The sequence below is a fragment of the Marmota flaviventris genome, chromosome 1, assembly GCF_047511675.1.
Source record: "Marmota flaviventris isolate mMarFla1 chromosome 1, mMarFla1.hap1, whole genome shotgun sequence".
NCBI classification, from domain to species: Eukaryota; Metazoa; Chordata; class Mammalia; order Rodentia; family Sciuridae; genus Marmota; species Marmota flaviventris.
The window spans coordinates 59,765,141-59,791,785 of NC_092498.1; the positions used below are offsets into that span (position 1 = coordinate 59,765,141).

Here is a 26,645-nt window from a genome sequence, read left to right on the forward strand (position 1 = left end):
TTGGGATAGGAATAATGAATACACGGAGGCATAACTAACAAAAAAAGCTTCAAAGCCTTCTTTCTTTCAATGAAAATACATTTTCCAGGACAAGTGTAGGATACTACAACCATTCCTAGCCACTTTCCTCTAATACCAAAAATAGCAGGATTTTTCTTCAAAGGTGTGTACATATAAGTACTTCTGGAGTCAGAAGCTCAATTCCCTTAAGATGCAAGCAATAATATTACCTCTTCTGATATAATTCCAAAACTACATGAAAAAATAAATAATTTTGTCTCAGAATTAATTTAAAGTATTTCATTGCTTATGTTTTGTTAATACTAACACTTGTTGATATCTGGGGAAAAAACCAAAAAGGGCACTTGTTTCATGTACCTGACTGCAAAAATCTTTCCAGATTTCCAACATTCTATCATACTTCATGTGAGTATATGAACAGGGCTACCTTTGTTTAGGAATAAAAACATGATTTGTATGCATAAGTTCATAAAATATTTAAGACTCAGTAAGTTATAAGGCTGTGAAGATCTTGTTAAATGTGTTAAGTAAATATTACTTCATTGGTGTGTATACTCTCTTCCAATATTCAGACCTAATAAATATAGATTCATCATCACAGCAAAAGTGGGCAAAGATCATACTTTTAAGATGACTTCTAATCCCTGCCTCTGATATTCATGCTCTTGTATAATCACCAAGATTATACATGTAGGCTGGAACTTACTGATTTGCTTTTTAAAAAAGAGAATAGGGAAAAAGTGATGGGATGTCACTTCCAAGTTTAGGTAACAAGAAGATTCTGGCTTCTGTTTTTCTAGTCCTCTCTCAATCTTATTGAAGCCAGGTATCATGTTGTCTCTGCCCTATGGAAGAAGTCCACTTGGCAAGGAAATCAAAGGGTCCCCTAACCAATAGGATCTGAACTGAATCCTGCCAACAACCACATGAACAAGCACGGAAGCAGATTCTCCCCTGGTTGAACATTCAAATGAGCTCAGAGCCCTAGCTGATGACTTGATTACAAACTTGTGAGAGATCTTGAGGTAAAGGACCCAGCTAAGTCCCATCAAAATTCCTGACCCACCCAATAAGACATGTTTGTTGTTTTCAATAGCTATATTTTGGGGTTATTTGCTACAGAAGTAACTATCACAAATGTTGATGCCTGAAATAGGGTCCTGTCATAATAAACCTAAGCTTGGCAGTAGGCAGGGGTTAAAAGAGCATGATAGAGAAATACTAACTTGCCCTGAGCAAGTTTAGTAGAAATCTAGTATGCTTCCCTTGAGGGTTCAAAAGGAGTGAGAAAAATTGGTTTGAAAATGGAAGGAGTATTCTTGCTAAGCAGTGTAGAAACTTAGCAACATTGTCATCTTTGGTAATGTGGAAAGTACAGAATGTGCCTAATTAACTGAATGCTCTAGCTAAGAATATTTCTAAGCAAAGTCAAGTGTTGGAAGTGCTGTCTATTTATTTTTCCTTGCTGCATACAGGAAAATGCAAGAGAGAAAGTAAAACTAAAGGAAGGACTGTTAAACCAAAAAGGACCTGGACTTCAAAACAATTTAGCCTCTCAAGATGGCAATAGATACTAAAGTTAATAATGACTTGAAGTTGGAAGTTGGAATGGCTTCCAAACAAAATGTGAATCCAGGCTATTGCTAGAACATGGCCTAAAAAGGAAGTGAAGGGTGATTGTAAAATTTTTTGCTAAGACCCCAGAAAGATCAATGATGGTATCTCATACCCCTGATATTTAAAATTTTAAGTATTAATGAATAACTATGATGTAGTTTTATAGTCAACTTATCTAGTAAGTCCACTCACCCATTCACGAGGAAATGGAGCTTTATTGTCCTAAACTAGTCATCAATGAATCACTAAGAATGTACTATTTTTTTAATGGAAATATGGTCTTTCTCAAAAATCCAATCATTAGGAGTTTTGATGATAGTAATAGGGTCTTAAGAAAATGATTCTTAGAACTAGAAAACAAAAGTTTATAAAGAATGAAGACTGATTCATATCATAGTGGAATCTATAGAGTTTCATACAATATCTCTCTTGAATATAGTTCTATTCAATAAAGACACAGTGGAACAAAAAAAAATAAGGAATGAGCTAGGGTTGTGACTTAGTGGTAGAGTGCTTGCTTAGCACATGTGAAGCACTGGGTTTGATCCTCAATACCATATAAAGTATAAATAAACAAGATAAAGTTATTATGTCCATCTACAACTAAAAATATATAAAAAGAAATAAGGAATATTTGTAAATACAGTTAAAAAAGAATATTCCAAAATATTTCGTAAATACTAAATAAAACAGTAAATAAATAAATAAATACATAAATATATTTGCAAATCATACCAAATATTTAGAAAGTCTTTACCCTAAATAAATATTCCAAAGTCATCAGAATACACAAAATGAACTCTTGTCTCAAATATTTTGTGAGATGAGAATATTTAGAATTACATAAATAAAAAATTGGTATTATTGGCAAAATTTCCTATATTTTAGTCGCACCTATTTCACCTCCAATCACAGGATATAATAAATCACCTGAGAGAAGTAAAACCTTCTTTCCAATAAAGAAGATACTACATTATCTGTAATAGCTATGTATGCTTACACTACCCTCAAGTTATACAACTTTTCCACAAATCCTAGTATTTGAGAAAATATGCATTTTTTTTCTTACCTTGCAACCCTTAATTCTAGCATGATGGTGGTGGGGGGGCGATAAGGAACAATCAATTTAAAAATAATGACAATGGTGTATTTTTTTTCAATTAAAAAAATATGATCATGGTTAAAGCAGCACATATGCTCTTAACAATCCAAACAGAGCAATCAATATCTTTAAAGGTTAAAATCTTTTGGGGGTTGGGAGGACAGGGAGTGGGGAGACTTAAGGAAGCTTTACTATCTGCAAGCCACAATGCTAAATGCCAAGAATGTGAGGACAAATAAAACATGATCCTTGATCTTGAGGAATTTATAATTAGGCAAAAATTTACAGGTCAATGAAAAGCCAGAGATAAGGTGAGGATGCTTCAGCTGGGGTTACTAAAAGATTACTTAATGAGATTTTTTTAAAAAGCTTGGAAAGCATTTTGGGCAGAATATAAAAACAGCATGACCATGATCACTATGATAGAAGGCTCTGATCAAGTATAAAACATCTTAAGAATGGTACAAGAAAAAGTGAGACTAATTCTGGAAGGTAAGGCATAGGGTCAGAAAAGGGAAGTCAGCAATCACTGAAGACAGTAGGAAAGGGTTTGAGTAAGAGAATGACATGTTTAATGTGTATTTCTAGTGAACTTCTGTAGCTACACTGAGGAGAATGGATTTGAAGAAGGTAAGATTGGAGGCAAAATTACTGCTAGATTCAAAGCAAGAGACTAGAAGAATGTGAGACAGAATTCCGAGTAGAAATCAGAAGAAAAAGCATGGGAGATATTGAAGAAATATTTAGGTGAGTCATAAAACCTGCCTAAAAATTAGTGATTGATTAGATACAGGAGGTGAGAGAGAGGAATTTAGGATGACACAAATTTATAGCATGGGGATTTAGGTACATGGTGATATCAAAACCCGCATATGGAAATAAAGAAGGAGGACACTTTATGGATGGGGTTGGGAGGCAGGAAAGGGAGGAAAAGAGAAATTGAGAATGTTGAGTTTGAGATGCCTGTGAAGATCCAAAGGGCTATGTCCATCAGACAGATGGCTGTTTAAGTTGAAAGGGCTAGAAATAAAGATTTGAATCTTCAATATGCAAGCACAGTTAAGACTCAAAAATGCATCTGATGGCAAATGTTAAGAAAAAACAATGGACACATATGAAATCCTAGAGAATACCACATCAAAGAGGTAGAAAGAAAAAGAATGTGTAGACATTTGCAAAAGAGCAATTTACCTATAAGGTAAGACAGACGTGCCTATGCCCATTAAGTTTTGTGTGCTTCTCTCCTTCCTTCCTTCGAATCCAGCTACATTACATATCTCACTCAGCCTCTGCAGTTAGATAAAGTCATTTGAAAACATTCTTTCTAAAGGCATATGGGCAGAAGAAATGTATGCACTTGTAGGCCTGGTTCCTGAAACTTCCTGCATGATTCTACTATGCACTCTCTTCATGGAAGCCTTGGCAGCCACAAACTAAAGACGGCAACATCCCCTGTAGGGAAGGACCTGAGTCTCTGAGTGTCTCAAAGGGGCTGAGCTGAGGACAAATATTGATGGCAAATCAACATCCAACTGTGCTGAGAGATTAGAGGGAGCCCAGTAATGAGGAAAATGCTGACGAGAAATACATTTTATGCTTTCCTCCTCTCATGGAAGCCTTAGAAGTCATACAATTAAGATAATAGGATTTTTTTTTTTTTTTTTTTATGGAAGGAGTCTAGTTCCTGAATGCCACCATGGAACGCAGATTGAACACTAAGGAGCAATCACATTTTCAAATGTCATAAGGTAATAATAAATGGTCCTAAATCTCAAGGAGATTACAACATAGAACACAATGGAAGCAGTACCAGTGCTACTATCTGTCTGCCTTGAGGAAGCCCTTGAAGTGATGATGGAATTTTTAGTGCAATCAAAAAGTTCACCATGGCCATGTGCCCACATTTGTTTGAATACTATTTAAGAACATCTCCTTAGAAAGTCAAGAAGCTAGATTTAATCTTTGCTATTTTACTAATTAATTTATAGCAAATGGTAAATAATTAGACATTTCTAAGTTTGTTTTTCTCATATGTAAACAGCCAATTGTTCATTAAATGAGCAAGGCTGGCTGACAGCACTCATTACATGTTTGCTTTCAAACAACCACCCATCCACCTACTGGCACAAGGGCTCCAAAATCATCTACCAAATAAGATCTACCAAGATGATAGTTATTGCATCATATTTGTATAAAAATGGCTTTTGAAAAATCTACATGTTGGAGTTTTTCAGCTCAACCTGGAAAAAAATCAGTTTAAACTGTCCTTAGTAAAAGCAGCCAACAAAACTATATCCTGGGGGATGGGGTTGTGGCTCAGTGGTGGAGCACTTGCCTAGCACATGTGAGGCACTGGGTTCAATCCTTAGCACCACATAAGAATAAATAAACAAAATAAAAATATTGTGTCCATTTATAATGAAAAATATTTTTTAAAAATAATAAATCCTGAACAGGCAGGTCTTTAAATGCATATATTCTCAGTTTGTTTTCTGCTTATCAAGATGTTTAGAAGTAGCAATATATTCTGTAAAAACAAGTTTTAAGATTCCATGCCAGCTTATTTAAATATAGCCAATTTCTTTGCCTAATTTGTGTTCTTTAACCACCAGCAATTAGAACAAAGAACTCACTGAAATATATATTCAGAGTTCCAGCTTGAGAAGATCCTTGGAAGACATCCCCCATCCCCAACCAAAACCCAGGAGCTGGAACACAGGGATTTACTTTCACCAGCCATGCCTCTAAATCTTCTCACCTACCAAGACAAGGGACTAAAAACCTTGCATGCTCCTCTGTATGCATCCCACCCCTGAATTCCAAACTTAAATAGTACTTTCATAGAATCCCTCGGATAAGAATGAAAAGTGAGGTGACATGGAAGAGAGAGCAATAAATTTAGACTTGTCTGAAGGATGATTTAAAAAATAATTGAGGCCTAGGATATGACTAAGAAATGACTTGTATATACGGAAAAAATAAAAAAACAGAGTGAAGACCAAGGACTAGATGAGGAAAGCAAGGATGAACAACATGGAAGCTTTTCTAAGATTGCAATTGGATTACATTTTTCCTTCCCTTACTCCTGCTCACTTCTACACTAGTATTACAAAAGAGCTATGAGAAACAGTTAAATGATTGCTTTTCATTGAGGCAGGGTGACAATGGATGGCAATTGGAGATAAGGTGGGAGGTAGTATCCCAATGGGGACAGTAGTAACTGAGAAAACAAAAAAGGACATTCAGTCCTTCCACTAGACACTGAGTTCTTTGAGGACTCAGATACCATCTCTTGCTCTATTTTCCATCCCTGGTGCTAGGAAATTCAGCACACAGTAGATGGTCAATAAATGTGCTGAATGAAGAAACAGATTTAACTATAGCAGAGGCTGTGATTGATTATGCAGAGCCCCCTTCACACCGGAAGGCTTATTTTCCTAGCTGTTGGGAGTATTGTAGGCAGATATCCCTTGCTGTCAGTCCTCTCTGGGAACTGCCTCAGCCAAAAAGAGCCATCTTGGCCCAAGATCATACCCCTTCCCGGGGCAGCTAGTATCTAATGACTGGGGATATAGAAGTCCAGTTCCCCTCATTCCAACTTCAGACAACTCTAAGGGACCACCCCAGCGTCAGAGCTCCCTCTTAGGGTTGTTGAAACTGTGTTATAGTCCAACTTCTCTCATGGAAACTGGGGTCCCTTCCTTTACAGGTATTGGTTTCAAGAGCTCTCCCTAGTAAATGTGCTATACTCTAATTCCCATCTCAGAGTGCTTTCAAGGAACCCCAACGTGAAACAACAGTCCAAAAGAAGACCTAGATTTAAACCACAATATGGAAATGTATTTGACTTAATATTAAAGATCAGTAAATATTAAAAGGCTTTACAAAAGCTAAAGAATGATCTCTTATCCCTAAAAATGTTTACATATCAGCTATGTTGTGATCAACAGACCTCAAAAGACTGCCTCAAAAAAGTATACCTGTTTTATTATCATGTACTCAGTGATAAACCACCCCAATTTCAGTTTTCATCCATCTTAAAGCAAGAAATCACATATCAATGCATTTAATGTAAACGTGGTATAAAGCAGTGCTGAGAATAGAACAGTTTTTCCTTTGGATGTTAAACAACATCTGATTTGATAAGGAATTGTTTTTCACTAAAAGCTACTCAGTATATTAGGTGCAGTGTTTTAATTATAATTAACAAATAAATGTAATGCTTATATAAGTTATTTTAAAAATATGAAGCTACAAATTGCCAGAACTACCTAATGTGCAACTGAATAAAAAGTAAATGAGTAAGTAAACAAAACCATTTGTTTTATCTGACTAAGGCTCCACTTGTGCTCAAGCTATTTTGGGCTAAAATAATATTTTAACCTTGCAAGAATGGTTGAGGCTTAGTCATTAAATTAGGCTCAAGGCTCAAGAATTATTCCAAGTATATAAATACTCTTCTTTTAGTTTTATTTTCTAAAACTGAAAATACTACTTATCTGTTTGCCTCACAGCATGACTTGCCCTAACCATGGTTTCTATTACCACCTAATAACTTATACTCATTAAAATCTGAGGAGTTATCCAGCATATATAGCTACCAATATTCAGTTTTAGTACAGAAGTGAAATTAGTAGACCATATATAGAAAAGGTTCAAGCCTACTCTAGATAGGGCAAAGGGTTGGAACGAGAAGGGAGGGGGCATGGGGGTAGGAAGATGGTGGAATGACATGGACATCATTACCCTAAGTACATGTATGAAGACATAAATGGTGTGACTCTACTTTGTGTGCAACCAGAGATATGAAAAATTGTGCTCTATATGTGTAATATGAACTTTAATACATTCTATTGTCATATATAACAAATTAGAATAAAAAAAAAGGTTCAAGTCTAAACTTCCTGGAATACGGCCCAAAAGGCATTTAGCAGATATGTATATATTGTACTCTGAGATAAATGATTCTTTATTAAATATTTTAGTCATAGATGAACACAATATCTTTTTTTTTTATTATTTTTATGTCGTGCTAAGGATCGAACCCAGTGCCTCACATATGCTACCCCTGAGTCACAACCCCAGCCCCAGATAAATGATTCTTAATTCCACCTGTATATATTTTGGAAAACACATCTGGATTTAAATCTTCTGCTCTGTGGAAATTTAAGGCAGGCTGAGTGACACTGAACACTATCATATCCTTTGCCATATTACTTCACCATTACATTCTATCATTTTCTTTCAATAATACAAATGTTGACTAAATAATAGTGCTTGTCTGTAGAGATATGTTTTAGAAATTGAGAGAGGATACTCAAAGAAAACTGGAAATGGGGGGATGCTGAGAGGACTTGATATCAGTAAAAATGCCCATAAAGCATTTAACCAAAATCAGTATCTCTGGGTTCCTATAATTAGATTCTACCCAAATGTTTCATGAACTTTTAGCTTTCCAATTATAACTAAAAGGAATCACTCAAAACCCATCTTTATTTAATACTGCTTATATTTCATCTGCATACATATCTTTGTTACTCATTTTCTGTTATAAGGCTATTCATTAAAAATCAGAGTAGCTTCATATATAACAGCATAATCTTCAATTTCTTGTCAAAATAACATTAAGCTAGGTTATGAGTCATTGTATTTTTAAGAGATGGCTAGTCTGCAATTAATTAGAAGGCCAGTTTCCTAACCTTCTTGAACTACAGACCCTCATCTCTTAAAATTTAAGCTATGTGTAAAGTCTAATATATGGTAGATCTTTGTCAGCTTACCATGAACACTTCCTAATGCAATATCCCCAGCAGCAGAAGACAGAAATGATGATTCTGTATAAAGATACTTGGCTTTCAGCAAACCATCTTCAGTAGATATATTAACAGAACTTCCCTGCAGTTTATCTATGGTCACAGTCTATTAAGAGAAAGACTCATCAGTTTATCATAAAACAAAAACTGGAAAAAACTAAAATGATACATATGAAATTAGTAGGCAACTACATAAAAAGTTACTACCTACTTCACAATAACTTAATTCTGATTTTTTAAATCTAATTACAAGATTGAAACATGCACTCTATGTAGAATGTGGAATAGACCCACTATATATCCCTCCACTTATATAGATCTTTCATTTTTCTTTTAATTATGTTTTATATTTTCTATGTAAAGTTCTTCTTCTTTTGTTATACTTAGTCCTATTACAGTTTTAAAATGTTTTTGTTAGTGCATTATAGTCATATATAATATTGGGATTCATTTTGACAATCACACATGCATAGAATATAATTTTCTCCACTCAATCTCCCAGTACTTCCTCTTTCTTTTTCTTCCACTCTCCCTCTGTTCCGCTTCCTCTATATCTTTGGGTCTTCCCTCTATTTATCGTTTTTAAAAAATTGTGTTTTATAGCTATCCATAAAGGTGAAATTCACTGTAGTACCTTCATACATGTATATAGCATAATTTGGCCAATTTCATTCCACAGTTCCTTCATTTAAGTGTTACTATACAAGGTACATTTTAATATTTCATTTTATCTTAATTGACTTTTGTATTTGACCTTAATCCAGCAACCACAATAAACTCACTAATTCTAGTAATTTATCTGTATTAAGAAAAAAAACTTGGGCTGAGGTCATAGTTCAGTGGTACAGTGCTTGCCTAGCACATGTGAGGCACTGGGTTCAATTCTCAGCACCACATATAAAAAAAATAAAATAAAGGCCATTGACAACTAAAACATATTTTTAAAAAACTTCTAGATGCATAATTAGGTTATCTACAAGTAATAGCTTCATTTCCAATCCTTATATTAATACTTTTCCCCCTGCTTTTTCACTCTTTTTCTTGCCTTACCACCTGGCTCTGGTCTCCACTTCTACAGCTAAAAGATGTAAGCAGCCACCTTTATCTTATTCTTGTTCTCAGAGTAAAAGCTTATAGCATTTCAGCATTGAGCACATTTGTTATGGATGTCTCTTAGATATTTTTATCAAATCATAAACAGAGTCTGAATTTTAGCATATACTATAATCATATTTAAGCATGATTCTATAAAGTTATCACGATTTCTCTCCTTTAGTGTGTTAATGTAGTGAATACACTAATATTTCTACAACTTTTCCACTTTACATTTCCAGTGTACAACATGGGAGAAATTATATATTTGTCCTTAAATTTCCCTATCAAAATTCAGTATGTATTTGTGTCTCAAATATCGCTTACAACGTAAAATGAAGCTATCCAGTTAAGGATTCCAAATCATCTTTATGTATTTTAAACAAATGTAAGTGTTAATGTAAAACTGTTGACATAAAAACTGAATCACCAGGAAGGTTTCTCAGTTTTGTCCAGGGACAACTTCAAGCCATACACTGGGGTGTTGAAAGAAATAGCATCACTGTTTTCCATACATAGGCATTAGTGCCATCAATCCTAAATGAGTCCTTCAAAATTAAGACTTTAAAATGTTATCTAACAAAAATGGAGTTTCGAGAAATTTTACTGTAAATTGTGCTGTCCTAAATTTAATTGTTCTAGTTAGTATCTGATACAGTGCATTAAATATGGCCCTCTGGGAAAATAAGAAGAAAAGTAAAAGTGCAAAAAGAGAAAGAAAAGTATGTAGAGGTCTTACAGGAGATAAATTAGAATTACTTTCTCTTCTGGATTTAAAATATATAACTTTCTTTTTTAAAGGGCAGTTATTAAGTATACAATATAGCCCTACTTGCTTCTTAACTACTACAGTTTCTTTTTATTTAATTATGGATTGAGAGGAATTTTTCCTTAAATCTAATTTCAATAAGTCTGTCAAAGATAGATAGATATTTTACCTATAACCAAATTTGTGAGAATACAAATTTTTGACTTCCTTGGTCTTATAGTAAAGGTATAAAACTCCTGAAAAATATTATCCTTTAAAGGCTCTTCATGAAAGGTACTTTATGCTCAAATGCTCTATTTGAAAAATTGCTTTATGAATAAAATTCTCCAATTATTTCCATAAAGCAGGCAAAAAGTCTGGCTTTTTATAGATAATGAGGCCATTTTAGAAAACACCAAAAGATAAATATTGAAAAGAAATTTGAAACTTAATTAAATTTGCAAAGGAACACTTATGATTTAGACTTTCTCAACAACCAAATAAAGCTTTCAAGACTTCTTGAAAGTATCTGGAAAATGCCAAAGATTTATATTGTTCAGTAGACACTAAATATTATACTTTCTAGGAAGCTAGAAAAAATATTCTGCCCTATGAAATCAAGTGAAACCATAACAACTCCCCTTACAATATTAACAAGGCATTCCACAAAATTGCAAAGAAATTCAAAATTCTCAGAGGGCCATATATAATGCACTATATCAGACACTAACTAGAACAATTAAATTTAGGACAGCACAATTTACAGTAAAATATTGAGGCTCTGACTTACAGTCATGAAATGTTAATGGAAAGAAGTGTCACAAATAGGTTTTCTACACTGTTGAGTTTGCTTTTTATTGAAAATACCTATTTAAAAACAGAATCAACAGCAGATCCAAAAACCAATGCCTTCCTGACAAAGGTATTGTTATAAATTAATTTTCTTTTCTATATAAGAAGGAAATTTTTTCCTAAGTTTAGATAGTATACATATATACTATATAGTTATTACAAATAAATTATAAGGAAGTACTGTGGCTTTGTAGCTCAGACTAAGAAAGAAAGGAAACTGACAACTATGTCACCAACTCACCCAATAGTCAGCTGAAATTGATTTTTATATTCTCAGTTGTTATAAAACTAAATTTAGGACACTAAAATAAATGATATAATTTTAACATGGCAATGTAATGATGCTACTGTTTATAAAGCTCATTTAACTTTCACAATCTTATTGAGTATGAAAAGCAAATACTACCATCCTTGTTTTCTGAATAATAAAATGGAGGCTCAGAGAAATAAAGTGATAGATCTAGGACTGGTCAAGTAATCGTTCTTGCAATTCCTTCATCTTTATCACTAACATGGCAAGCATTATGTTAGAGTTAGCTATGTGTTAGACATTAAGTACTCTACCTGGATTAGCTCAATCCTCATAACAACCCACTGAATTAAATCCATTAGAAACTTGTCTAAGGATACAGAGGCTGGACCAGGATTCAAATATTTGGTTCTCAATTTTGTGCTCTTAACCAATTCCCTATGCTGCCTTTCAAATTTCCAAGACACATATGTATGAAAGTTGTATATTAAAAGTTAATGAATTTCTTATTTACTTTATATGTTCTTTTTAAAAAACTGCAGGCTTAGGAATATGCTTTATAAATTAACACTATATATAATAAAAATAGAAGAAAATCTAGACTGAATCTTTGGGTCTACAAAAGTCAATCAGGCAGGAAGCAAAATAGTGTAATAGGAAGTAGGAATAAATAAATATTCAATAAACCATGAAAGTTGGAGCAAATAACTAACTAATGAATGGCCAAATTATTCAAAATAGCAAATAAATGAGAGCTGATTTAAACATTGATACTTTTATTTGAATATAAATATGTAATATTCTGGTAGCTCAAATATCATTTCAAGTAACATTAGCCATCAATTAAAGGAATGAACTTGAAGGAGCTGCAAAGTTGTCCAATTTCCCTCTTTCATATCTAAACCACAGAAATCTGACTAAATGCCATCTAAAAAGGGCTGTCATCAAGGGCCACAATGTCTTTCAGAACTTTCCTAGTTTAATTTAAAAGGCAGTTGGGTACACTCAAATATTTGGATTTAAACAGGCTCCCACAAGTCATAAGAGAAAGGTGATTGAAAATAACAACAGAAAGAGTCCCATACTCCACTTTGTTTAATTACACCAGCAACACTTACCCTACAAGATATGCTCACAATTACTCCCCTCCAACTATGGAAGAATAAAGCTGGCTATGAAATTTAGCAAATTTATAACAAAAAATCATTGCAAATTGTAAAAGTCAGAAACAAGAGGAGACCAAGGTTGTTGTTTTTTTTTTTTTTAAACATCTCATCATTAGCCCAATGTTTTATTTATTTATTTATTTTTAAATGTTTTATTCTAATTTGTTATATATGACAATAGAATGCATTACAATTCCTATTACACATATATAACACAATTTTTCATATCTCTGGTTGTATACAAAGTATATTCACAACATTCGTGTCTTCATACATGTGCTTTGGGTAATGATGTCCATCTCATTCCACAATCTTTTTTATACCCCTTGCCCACTCCCTCTCCCTCCCCTTTGTCCTATCTAGAGTTCCTCTAATATTCCCGTGCTCCCCCTCCCAACCCCACTATGAATCAGCCTCCTTATCTCAGAGAAAACATTCAGCTATTTATTTATTTTTATGTGGTGCTGAGGATCAAACCCAGTGCCTCACATGTGCTAAGCAAGATCCACCACTAAGCCACAATCCCAGCCCAAGACCAAGGGTTTTCAAAAAAATTTAAAACATTGCTAGTCATATTTTTAAAAGGTGACAACTTATACTTCCAAAATTAGACCTGAGCTCTTAATACTAAATCACAGGAAACAATAAGAAAATTAATTTAAAATACAATCTTCCTACAAAAAAAAAAACTTTTGGAAGGCAGTAAAGCTATCTAATGATGCCACCTTGTGGAAAATAATGAAGAAAATTGAGTTTCAAACCTTGTCCTTCAGTTGGTCTAATGGCAAAGTAAACAGGTCTTGGAAAGTACCACACACAAGCAAACAAGAAAAACCCAATCCAGATACTAATAGTATGAAATATTTTAATCAATGATCATCAATTAAAAATCTCTTCAGAATTAAAGTGTAAGTATTTAAGTTTTTACTGATTACAAATAAGGAATTAAATAACTGTCAAAAGTATTAAATCACAAACTAAATTTTAAATTGCACAATATTTAATCACCTCAATTCCAAACTTGAATTTGAAACAAAATGTATTAAAAACGCAATATCACAGCACAAATCCTACAGAAGCTACCCATTTTGTGAGCTCACTGGAAGCAATATTGCAATTGTGAAAAAAAGAAAATTTCAATCTTACACTTTTATTTGATGCATGAATATCTATATTTCCATAAACTGTTCCCAGAGAGATCACTCTGCCTCCTTTTGTTTTAACATGTAGTTTTTGACCCTGAAAGATAAATATAAAAATACACATACAGAAAAAGAATGTTTGACTTACACTAATGAAACATTTCTTTTTTATTAATAATAAAGAAGCAAAAGAATCAAGAAATGAAATAGAAATTCATTGTTTGGAATCATAATATCAACTGGAAGAAAATGTTAGCTGCTGTTAAAGAGATTAAACACCTGTACTCATAGGGAAAAAGAAGAGATGTAAATATTCCAGTAGCCTCACTGAAGAAGGGTTTGGGAGTTGAAGATCACTGTGACCAGCAAGCAAAACACCACTGAAGAAGATGACCACATTAATCATTGTTAATATTCATCATTATTATTAATAGTTATCACTTACTTGGCAGTTTTTCAGTACTCCAAACAACTTTACTTATTTTATATGAACTTTATCATTTGATCCTCACAATAAGAGAGATGGGTATTTTTCCCATTCTATAGGGGAAGAAAATCAAAACTCAGAAAGCATGAGACAAGAATGGTGGTACACACCTCAGCTACTGGGGAGGCTGAGGCAGAAGGATTGCAAGTTTAAGGCCAGCCTGGGCAACTCAACCAGTCCCTGTCCCAAAATAAGGCCTGGGGGTGTAGCTCAGGAGGAGAGCACTTTCCTAGCATGTGCAAGGCTCTGAATGTACAAGGCTCTGTGTTTGATCCCCAGTGCTGGGAAACAAACAAACATAAACTTTATCAGGGTGACAAAATCTAACTTAAATTAGAATCCAGCTCTATATGATTCCAAAGCCCATACTCTGGAGAAGGGCAGATTACACCTATGGTAACAGGCTATTGTTAAACCTTACAGAATAACACACAGCAGAAACTGAAACCGAGTGAAAAATGCCTCCAAGCACAAATAAAACAGTCACAAGCCAGTTCTCTCTTTCTCTCTCTCTCTCTCATGCACATGCACACAAAAATTGTGTGTACTTTGATTCACACTTGGCAACTGTGGCAAACACTACCATTAGTCTACCCAAATCTCCCCTGCCCCCCAAGTAAAAACAGTGTTGCTGGACCCATGATAAGACCATTTTTCAGCTCCCCTTTCCTCTTAGGTGTTGCTAAGTTTTTGCCAACAGAATATAAGCAGAAAAGCTATGTGTCATTTCTAGGCCAGTGTTTTTAGAAGAATAGGTGTGCCTTCTCTGTCCTCATCCTCTTCCAACAGATGAGTGCAGTTTACAAGCCTCAGAGAGAGATGGCGGAGCCAGAAGATAATAGAATCATTGAATGGAAGAGAGCCCCTCCACCTCAGCACACTTGGGCACAAGTGAGAAATTAAAATTGTACCTGAGCTAATAGATGTTCGGTCTATTTTTTAGAGTAATTTACTTTCCCTGAACTACTACATGCCTTCAGTTCTGCTATAATGCCTCAGCCTCATGCGCTGCTGGGACTATAGGCATGCACCACAACATCTGGCAGATATTCTTAATTCTTTATGTTTGTACAACTAAATTTATTTAAAATAGTTCATATGCAAATAAAGATGGATAAAAAACTGATGTAAAAATAAAAATTCATCAACTTAATCACCCTAAAAATTGTTTTAGATCTAAAAAGGAAAAAGTTTTATAATTGTAAAGCAAAGATGACTGAGTTCACGTCAATAAAATTACCTTCAATCAAAGTTTGCAAAGGTATTGCATTTTGATTATGCAAGTGCTAGAATATAACATTACTAGGAATAATGACAAGTTACGTATCAGAGATTTATTGCAAATCATTTACAGTTAAGATTGATCTAATTTTAAGAAAATAAAATATAAAAATGTTAATTATAAAACAAGATGAATCATTTGTTTTGCATACATAGTTATTAGTCTCTAAGTAAAACAGCTACCTGGTACATTAAAAACATGATTAAAGTAACCTAATATTTCAAGCACATTTCTAGTGCATAAAAAGGCTATTCCTTACTTTTTAATAAACAGAAGAAAACAACTGTGAAGACTAAATAACTTCATAAAGATCTCGGAATACTAAGAATATATACTCTTGAGTTTCACTGTATGCTTTGAAATGAGATCTCAAAGAAATATGAGGTAAAACCTTCAAAGCTGCTACAACATCTGTACTTTCAAAAGAGAACAGCTGTCAAGGCATAATGTTTGCAAAGAATTTCTGACTGATGAATAAATTATAATATTCTGAAAAAAAGAATCATCTCTTTAGTTTGATACTAGAGTTCACAGTTCAAGGTTTATTTGTTTTTTAACTGAAACAGAACTAGGAAAATGCTTATACCTTAACAGACTGTAAGATGCTGGTTCCCTGTTCAGTTTCAATTTTGCAATTATCACACTGAATATTTTGGACTTTTACACAGCCAGACCCTGATGACTTGATATTCAAATCTAGAAGTTAAAAAAAAAAAAAAAGAAGAAGAAAACAAGTTAGTCTTAGTGGTTCCAAAGCATTTTAGCACTCCCTAGAAATTCAGCGTCTCAATTATGTCCAGAATATTACAAAATCCTGGGACAGAATCTTTTTAACAGTCTCTCTCTAAAGGTGGTAACAGGATCAAATGTAATGACCTTTCTGCCAGTATTTAGAAATAATTTCTTCTGTTGGCCTCTATCATCTAAAAAGAGGAAGTAACACAGATGGGAATTAAAGGAGGCAAGTGACTGCAGTTCTTGTAGTTACTCATGTTTCATATGGAAGATCACAGAAGCCTCTTAGCCCTGAGAAATACCCCCAATATACATATGAATGAATAATACAGTGAGTTAATGAGTCAATATCATAAGTCAGTTAAGTCAGTCAGCCTAGTCTCTCTTATATTCAGGAAGATTTAAAGATTCTTCTCTAACCATCTCCCCCAAATTACAGGAGCAGCATGAATTAGTACATAAGATTATGATTTAGGTTTCAAATCCTAACTCGAACCTTTCAAGCCTTAAAAACTGAGAATATTGCCATGAAGATACATCACAAAGTACTTGAAATAATTTTTTTAAATGAGAATCACTTTGAAAAATTTAATTAAACAGTATTAAAACTATAAGATTGTGGATAAATAAGAGTGTTATGTGAAGAAAGTTTAGAAAATAAGGAATCACAGGTACCATCTTTGTCAATTTAAGGCATAACCTTAGGTATCTCTGTATAAAAATAAAATAATTAAGAACACTGATGTTTAATACTTAATTTACATAAATATTGATGATTTTCCTTAATGTAGACTGTAGAAGTAAACACTATGTTTTTCTCCAAACACAAACTATTGGGGGCTAATGCCACAATTTCAATAGTTATAGCACCAAAACAGTTTCAGAGCAATCTCTGTAAAGGCTTAAAATAACACCAATATTTTGGCTGAGATTAAGTGAGAATATATAAAAAGATAATTTTATGACACATAAACATGGATGCAAATATAACTATAAAATTTATTTCCCAGTAATGTTACAACATATACCTGGATCTGAGGCAGCACAGGTTAATATGTAGTGAAGAGAAAGATTCTAAAGATAATATTATGGTTTGGATTTAAAATGTCCCCCAAAGACTTATGTATTAAAGAATTGGCTCCCAGCTTGTGGTAACTGGTAGGTAGTGAAAAACTAGGAGTAGTACCTAGATGAAGGAAGAAGGTCACTGGGGGTGTGCCTGTGAAGGGTTTATCTTGTCCCCACCCTTTTCTTTCTGTGTGTACTTCCTGGCCATGATGAGGTGAGCAGCTTGGTTTCCACCATGCCTTTCCCTGCCATAATGTTCTGCCTCACCACAAGGCCACAGCAATGGGGCCAACTGACCATGGACTGAAATCTCTGAAACCATTACCAAAGTAAATCTTTCCTCCTTTCTTTCTTTCAGTTATTTTGTTACAGTGACAGAAAGATGACTGACACAGATACACTGCATTTGATAGGTAGGTGGAGAAATTAAAGCTAGACAGTGATAGTAGTGCTGCTTTCATCCATTCACTGAAATAGGTAATAGACAAAGTAAAGGAACAGTATGAAGAAAACCAAGTTATAGAGATTTGAGGGAACTGGGGAATAGATATGGAAACAGTAACTTAAAAGCAGAGCTCTGACACTACAAAGAGTCAGCAACAAATAATGAAGTTTGGAATCATCAACAAAGGTAGTATCTATTTTCATCTGTGCTGCCATAAATTTTGCTTAGCTGTACTTAAACACTCAGTCTTATTTGTACTATGGGCAAATCTCCCCCAGCACCTTCCAGATATTTTTAGAGGGTCTCTTAGTCATCTAGGCTGGTTAAAATAAATTCAGAAGCAAAGTGGATGGGTGGATTCTGGTCAGTTCAAATTCCAACTCTACCACTTTATATCTAAGAGAAAGAAGACATTTCTTAAATACACCCCAACCCCCCAACCAGAATGTAAGTTTCTCAAATCCATGAAATGTTTCTTATGATTTATGTTTCACAATAAATATTTACTTTATGATACTCCCTTTATTTCAATTTCCTCATCTGGAATGGTGACAATAACATCATCTACTTTACAAAGAGGATTAGAAAAGATTATTTTAGAAATGATGATTGTTATTATTATGATCACCATCAATATCATCCTTCAATCTCTGGAAGAAAGAGAGCCTGTGGAGCCCTTCCTGGTGTCTTGATTTAAGAAATAACACAACCCAAACACCTAGGAAATATATGATGCAGGCATTATTTCTGAAGTTTCTCAGGCAATCTTACTATGTGTTTTTCTTTAAAGCTTGCTACTCCTGGAGAACTTTGGCCAAAAAGAATCAGAGACATCAGTAAGAAGCTAGGTGCCTCTCTGAAACCAGATACTTGCTCCAGGTTAGGTATGGAACAGCCCATAGATAAGATGTTGTGTGGGGACCGCAAGGAGAGAAGGAAAAGCAAGGGGAAAGATAGATGGGTTGCCATACCATTGAGTGGATTATCAATAAACCTCAACCCCCAAAAAGTAAAACAGTTTGTTAATGACAATGTGACAAACGAAAACATATGGGTCTCCACAAATATTATTTGGGATTATTCCAAAACATGTTTGCATTCTATTTATTTATTTATTACTTCATTAGGAACCTAATTCTTAAATACTTCTCAGAACTCAGTAGTGCAGAAGAAAAGGGGCCAACTGTAAATTAGGTTAGAAAGTCAAGTTCAAAGAGGCAAATGCACGTTCGCCTAACTTGGTCTAATTTAAGAAGGTCACTGTGTTTGTGCTCTGGGGCCCAAATTCACTTGCCAAAGTTCAGGGGTGCGTTCACCTCCACCGACGCCTGGGGGTCCACGGTGTCAGACACGATGGCCACCTCCTGCAGGGCCTCGTCGTACTTCACCTGCAGGTCATTCAGGCCCAGTGATCCGCCCTCCACGCCGCACACCGCGACCAGCAGGCGGTTGCCATCGGGGTAGGTGAGGGGGTCCAGGGGCCTCACAGACAGGTGGCAAGGGAGCCGCACCCGCAGCCGACCAAATGGGCTAACCAGCAGCGTCCACTCCTTCAGAGTCCGGAGCGCTGGGCCAGGCAGAGAGGCCTCTGGTTCGGATCCCAGCCGCCGCTCGCCACCAGCTGAGCAGTACGGCCTGGCCTGGCAGGCCCTTAGAGTCCAGAGCCCAGCACCGGCCCACACTCGGAGCTGACCAAGCGTGAGGCAGCCAAGTCCCCAGCCAGAGCTGGAGGCGAACATGACTCGCCCCTCTCTCGCCCTCCCTAGGAACACCTCAACCACACCCGCGGCGTCCCTTGCCAGGGCCAATCGACTTAAGCACCGAGCTGCTACTAGTCAAAAAGGAGGATTTGCTGAAGCTAGAGCGAGCCCATTCACTTAACTAGGCTATTTAAATCTCAGCGGCAGGGCAATGGTAAACCGGAATTTGAAAGCTGTAAATACAAATTTCAGAGGCGCACTCCTAGCTTACTTCCGCCCCTTTCGCGAAGGCCAACGGGATAGGTAGTTCTGAAAAAGCAAGACGTCAAGACGTTCTGGCGATTTAAAAATTACATATCCCAGGAGGCAATGCGTGGGAGAGTAAGGGTCCTGTGCTGGAGTGTTGGCCTCTTCTGAGAACGGCGCGCGGCCTGTAAGTCAAACCCATTGGCCATTGGAGGGATGAGCGGGGTCGGGGGGAGGGGGGTAAATCTACATGAGAATCCTGCTGGCCAATGGAAAGAGTGGGAGGGGTAAGGGTAAAGCTGCGTGGTCACCTTGGAGACCAAGGACGCGACTTCTCATCAGGAGAGGGCGGAGCTTTGGAGTGAGATCCAGGAGGTCAAACCCCCAAAAGAAAACTAGGAGCCTATATAAGGATCAGGACCAAGGGAAGGGGTAAGAAACTGCTCTTTCTAAAAGACGAGAATTAGGTGCAAAATAGAAGTCCCTTCTGGGTGGCTAAACCAAGCTTCGCTAAACTAGTTTGTGTGTGTGGAGGCGGGGGGGGGGGGGGGGGGGGGCGCGGGGTCCCCCTGGGATGGAGAATCCTGTGTCAAGAAATAGAGTAACATTGGTGCCTTTTAAGGAAACTCCTTCTTCTGTGGCGAAGAGAGTATAGGACTAGCGTTAGAGTCCTGGCTCTCCCCGATGTAAGTGACCTTACTTCAATCATTGGATATCTTTGGGGTTCAAATAAAATGCTCGCTTTTCAAATAAGGACAATGATATCTTCCTTGCCTTACTTCAGAGGATCAAATGAGATAAAGGATGGTAATAGTGCACAGTCTACAAATTGCAATGTAAGGTTCTGTATTTTTATTTTAGGGACAACATTGATTCTAACTTACCAAGACAGTTTTGAGAGATCAGAACTTATTTTGAGAACAGCATTGCTCTCTTGGATTATAAATGATCCTCAGTTTGAGGTCTAAAATAAAATACTAAAAAGGAGAGGGTCAACCAGATTCGGTGGAAAAAGCATAAATCTAGGGGTCATATTATTTTCCTGGTTCTGCCATTGGTTTATCTGCATCACATGGTCCTGTTTCTTCTATGTTAAGGTAAAGATGGATTGTACTAAATGACTCTATAAGGTCTCTCTTGCTTTTCTATTTTATTATTTTATGAAGGAAAAAAGAAAAAAAAAGAGGGTGGGGGGTGAGAGACTTATTTCCTTTTTATCTGCCTGATCTCTCTTCTTTCTCTGCCTCTCTCCTTCTACAAATCATCCCATAAATTCCTTAGTCAAGACACCAACAAACAATAAAGTTTAATGAAACACAAGTGCTGAAAATGAATGCTTTCAAAAATTGTAGCCCTTACCCAAGTGCAATGACCAGAGTTCTTGGGAGCTATGGTGGTAGAGTGGAAAGAGAGAGTGGATTAAAGTTCTCCTGAGTCCTAGTTACAGGTTCTTTGCTGGTAACACCTTTTTAAAAATTCAATGCTTTCTTAAGTTTCCCTTTTCTTCTGTCCTTAGTCCTTCCTCCCTCCATATTGTTCATTTAATGAAGACTCATGATAGGTGCTAGCTTTTAGGTTCTGCAAAGGCCCACAGAATGAATAATTTGGTCATAATTATTCAGATTAATCTTCAAAGTATCTTTTTATGAAAACCAACAGGCAAATCCATTGATTTCAAGTTTCAAATTTTTCAAAAGAAAATTTAAAAAGGAATTGGATTAAACAAGTTGAGAATGCACTCAAATTTGCTGCAGAAGTGCTAGATATTTTTAGATGAAATATGAATCCTTAATAAGTAATTACTTATATGGTTATTTTTCCTTTTTAGAGACAAACTAAGTTAATGGAATTGGCAGTTGAGCCATAATTGTCTATGTAATGAAGTAATTTCACTATTTTGAAATAAAGTTAATAAAATAGAGAATACTTCATGATTATGTGAATTTGGAAAATTATTGATATTAAGATTTATGTAAAACAGCCTAATGAGTATGAAATCTGTCTGTATGTCAGGAGTGACTAATAAAGAATGTACTTTCCATCTGTATGACATTATAGTTTTCAAAACATGTTCACCTGCATCTTGTCACTGTAGCCTCACAAAACACTCTTTATTTTGGAGGACAATTGTTATTCTTTTTGCATTATAGTTGAAGAAACAGATTGAGAAACATTAAGATTAAGCAGTTAGAAGCTCTGCCCCTCTTACCATTCTGCCAAAAAAGTCCTAATTTCTGACACCTTTGAGAAAAGAAGAAAATATTCACTTCATAAATAGAGTATCAGATATAATGTTTTATTCTTGTTTGTAGTTTACTTGCAAGATATTTTTATCTCTTCAGTTTTAAACAAGCCATTCCCATGGTCATGAACGTATGCTTCTCATATGCATTAAACAAACTTTTAATTTCATCAATAAGCATGAAAAGCCTTAAAAATATGTGTATCTATGGCCAGAAATTGTGCTTTTTGGAATGTAAGCCTAGAAAAAGGAATGTTAATGAATTTTGTTTTACAGTGCTACTTAGAAAAGGAAAGAGTCACATCAATTTGAACACCCCTCTAAAAGAGAGCATTACCTAAATTAGTAAACAGTTGTAATATTTTGCAACAATTTAAAAATTGTATTTTGAAATTGAGTAAATGGTATGAGAAATATTCCATAACAAATGTTAAGTAAAAACAGTAAATACCAAATTGTATATATAGTATTATTCCAATTCTGTAATAATAATGAATTTCATATAAAATTATATTATATAGAAACAATTCCAGAAAGAGGATATACACCACTTGATAATAGTGGCTGTCTCTAAGCAGTGAGATTATGAGTGATTACATTTTTTTGCATGTTATCAATAGTGAACATATTTAACATAATAAGAAAAAAGTTTTCCTTTTTTCTTTTTATAATTATACATAATAGTGAGATTCATTATTACATATCTGTATGTGTACACAATAGAAAAATGTAAGTTGTTTAGTTTCATTCCCCAGCACCTCCCCATTTTCTCCCCTCCTCCCTTCCCTTGCTCCTCTTGCTCTACTCTACTGGTCTCTCTTCTGTTTTCATGAGGTTCCTCTCTTCCCCAACCTTTTTTCTCTCTGGCTTCCACATATGAGAGAAAACATACCATCCTTGACTTTCTGAGTTTGGATTATTTCACTTAACATAATGTTTTTAAGTTCCATCTATTTTCCTGCAAATGATAAATTTTATTCTTCTTTATGGCTGAATAAAACTCCACTCTGTATATAAACTACATTTTCTTTATTCATTCATCTAATGATGGACACCAAGGCAGGTTCCATAGTTTGACTATTGTGAGTTGTGCAGCTATAAACATGGATATACCTGTATTTCTATAGTATGCTGACTTTTGCTCTTTAGAATAAATACCAAGGAGTGGTATAGCTGTGTCATATGTTGCTTACTACAATAAGGGAAAAAAATAAATATGTTTCTCAGCATATATTGTTCCCTAAGACTGACTCAATTAAAGACTTTTTATCATCTAAATGAATTTTATTGATTTATGTTAAAAAATGGACAGCAGAGGGCATAAGAGAGTTTTCAGAAAAAAATATAAACAAAAGAAAAGATTATTTCTGTTTAAGTGAAGGAAGTCATAAGAAACTTTCTGAATTATAAACTACTTTAAAGAAATCTATCTTATGATTTTCTATTATTCTAATAAAATATCAATACTCAAAAACCTGAAGTAATGGTACTGAGAAGCATTTAATGAATATATAATAGACCCTTTTGAAATCTGTATGTGAAACTATAAATAGAGACACTCTTATTTCTTCCTTTATAATCTGTATGGCTTGTATTTCAATTCTAGTGCTATCACACTGGCTAAGACTGCCACTACAATACTGAACTGTAACAGTGAAAGTAGAAATCATGGTCTCCTTTGCAATCATATGGGGGAGACATTTGGTATTTCAACAACTGTGTCCTGTAGACTTAACAGATGTCCTTTATCAGGTTAGGGAAGTTTCAGTCCTAATTTTCTCAGACTTTCTACCATGAATGAACATTTTGCATTTTGTCAAATGCTTTTTCTGCTTCTATTAAAATGGTCCTATAGTTTTTCTTTTTAAAATTATTGATATTGTGTATTAAATGATTGATTTTTCAAATATTGAACCACTTTTTGTTTGTTGCATTAATTTTATTTGGTCATCTTATATTCTCCTTTCTATAAAAATTGCTATATTCAACTTGTTAAATTTTTGTGAGAATTTTTTATTTGGTATTCCTGAGATATTGATTAGAAAATTTTTAATGACTTTTTCTGATTGGGTATCAGTGTAAAATTATGAGTTTTATTTATTCAGCTTTCTTTACCTGAAGTTTTCAATTTGTAAATCTTCAGTTTTTCCTCACTTCTTCCAGTCTTTACTTTTGGATGTATATTAGAATTGTTCCTTCTATCATTCATGTGCCTTACTGTGTTCAAATGACACGTGCTTTTTCATTTTCTGGATGATGTCCTCAAATCTATATTCTAATTCACTAATTCTTTCCTAATCTTTGCTAATCCAGTGTTTAATACCTGCACTGAATTATCATCCCATTGGCTATATTTCATTTTTAGAAAATTTACTTTTTTTAAACAAATCTACTTTCTCTTACTTTAAACTGACCTATTTATATATTGTAGTTTCTTTATCTCACCTTTCCTCTTTAACTATTTTAAACTTATTTAAAATTTTTCTGTTATATCTGTTTCAGGGTCACTATTTCTCTTTTGTTGCATAAGCAAACTCCTTATGGTGGCTTATTTTCTATAGTGGCTTGTATGTTTTTATTCTTAGCTCCACTTGAGTGGGAATTCTCTTTGTGAAAATCCTTTAAATTCCAGATTATGATAGCATTCCTCCAGAACAACTTTGAATGTCCTTTGTTTAGATCCTTACCAACTTTAGTGGTCATGGGGCCAGGTTTTCAATTTTAATTTATTTTGTTTTTGCTTCATATCTTTTATGTAAAGCAATTCATTCATGTAGAAGAATGCATATAAAATATGAATAAGGAATAGCAAAAAGAATATCTCTGGCCCAAACACCCACAGAATTAAGACTTGACCAATGAGTTTCTTTTTTCCTTATTTTTTTTTTCTTCCTTTAACTGCTGGCTTTTACTTCAACATGGGCTGAACTGAAAACTCTGTAGAAGGGGCTTCTACAACACAGAGTGGGGAAATTCCTGTTTGTTTTGTTCTGTTGTCTCTGCTCCAAGCATATTTGTACTGCTGCTGACAGGCCATGAGTATATTTATCAATAGGAAAACACTGACTCTTTAAATAGAGGATCTGGGAAAGAGTGCGAATGGGGAGGGGATGCTCATGTCCTTCTCTTTTTTTTTTTTTTGTTTGTTTGTTTGTTTGCTACTTTATCTCATGGGCAGCCCCAATTCTGTGGAACTGAATGACAGCATCAGGCAAAATTGTAAGAAATCCCAGTCTTTCTGGCCCTAATAAAGAGGATTCATGAAAATGAAAGTGTAGGGGAACACAGGAGGGAGCTGGAGAAGGTAAGGCTTGATTCTATGTTTGACACTTTACAAGCAACAAGTGTTGGGTGCAGAACAGGCTGAACTGTGTTGTCTGCAGGGCAGGCTGAACAGATGTTGGCTGCAAGATAGCCCACGCACTTAAACCCCCCTCTATCTGGTCCTTTATTACCTGTTTGTGTCAAGTCCCGCTCAAGGCTGAGCACTCAACCCCCCCTTGGGCCAACAAGGCAGCTTGCAGACCCAGAGGCCCCATTAGATTTGGGCTATAAAAACTCCCTCCTGCCAGGCCCCCCTCTCTCTCCCTCTCTCTCTTGCTCTTTCTCTCTTGCTCTTTCACTCTTGCTCTCTCTCTCTCTTGCTCTCTCTCTTGCTCTTTCTCTCTTGCTCTCTCTCTCTTTTGCTCTTTATCTTTCTTACGCGCGCTCTCTGTCTCTCTCTTGCTCTTGCTCTCTCCCTGTTCATCTCTTCTCTTTTTTCTCTCTCTCTTTCCTTCTTTTCTTTCTCTTTGTTGCACTGCTGCAATAAAGATCTTTTGGTTGCTCCGAGTGTTGTGGTCACTTTCCTTTCATTGGTGCCGAAACCCGGGAGAGGGTTAAAACCCACTTTTGGGTCCCTCTTCCTTCGGAAGTGCCACTCACCAGATGGCCTGAACCCAGGCCTAAACCCATTTTCTCGACTGCCAGAACTCCATCCACCACCGACCTTCGATTGGTGAGTTTCCCCTTCCTGGAGTCCTAAACCCAATGGTGGTGTCAGGAGGATTTGGCCGTTGATTGTCCGGCAAACCTCTTTGCCCACCTGTAGGGAGGAAAACACCCCACCACAGCCTTTAAGGCTACAGTGGCCCTCAGGGACTCCTTCCTAGGGCAGAATAGACTCCTCCTGGGTTCAAAATTATTCCCTTCCCTTCCCAGCTGTTAGTTACCAGCATAGGCTTTGTAGGTCTCCCTCAAAGGAATGTGTAACCTCCAGGGACACATAACAGAGAACTGAACATCACAGTCCACCCAGACCTTCACCATCTCTGTGGCTCTCCTAAAATCCTAGTCCTCACACCTTCAAGACTCGGCTGCTAGAGAGAACCTTACCCTCCCCTTCCTCCCTCTTCCCCTGTCTCTCTCTTTCCCCTCTTTCCGGCTCTGCAAGTCTCCGGCCTCTCCAGGAGGGGTCCCGAAAAGAAAAGCCTTGGCCAAGGTCTCCCACGGCTCCAGCTCCGTCCAGGACGAGAGCTTCGACTGTCAGGATTCGGTGACGACCAATCTCTGCAGCTCGAACCTGCCACTAAGGCACTCCTGATTTTTGGCTCTAGCGGGGACGCCCCTTTTGCCAATAAATCAGTTTCCTCCTTCTC

The 26,645-nt window shown here is 35.7% G+C and overlaps 2 protein-coding genes across 7 annotated transcripts in view; one reads left to right on the top strand and one right to left on the bottom strand.

Annotated features, from left to right (window-relative positions):
* Window positions 1-19,952, bottom strand: part of Fam185a (family with sequence similarity 185 member A) — a 54,898-nt gene extending 34,946 nt beyond the window's left edge. The window contains exons 1-4 of one of the 3 annotated variants that reach the window (XM_071613417.1): window positions 19,115-19,952; window positions 16,159-16,268; window positions 13,808-13,900; window positions 8,521-8,659 (exon numbers count right to left, since the gene is read on the bottom strand). In XM_071613417.1, the coding sequence (XP_071469518.1) occupies window positions 8,521-8,659; window positions 13,808-13,900; window positions 16,159-16,268; window positions 19,115-19,559 (787 nt within the window). In that variant the 5' untranslated portion in view covers window positions 19,560-19,952. The remainder of the gene's footprint in view (window positions 1-8,520; window positions 8,660-13,807; window positions 13,901-16,158; window positions 16,269-19,114) is intronic. The other 2 variants (XM_027926446.2, XM_071613419.1) reach the window with 2 other exon arrangements.
* Window positions 19,851-26,645, top strand: part of Ccdc146 (coiled-coil domain containing 146) — a 131,419-nt gene continuing 124,624 nt past the window's right edge. Inside the window, exons 1-2 of one of the 4 annotated variants that reach the window (XM_071613372.1) lie at window positions 19,851-19,953; window positions 25,187-25,312. The gene's annotated coding sequence lies outside the window, so the exon portion shown is untranslated. Of the gene's footprint in view, window positions 19,954-20,085; window positions 20,199-25,186; window positions 25,313-26,645 lie in introns of those variants that run through there. The other 3 variants (XM_071613368.1, XM_071613369.1, XM_071613366.1) reach the window with 3 other exon arrangements.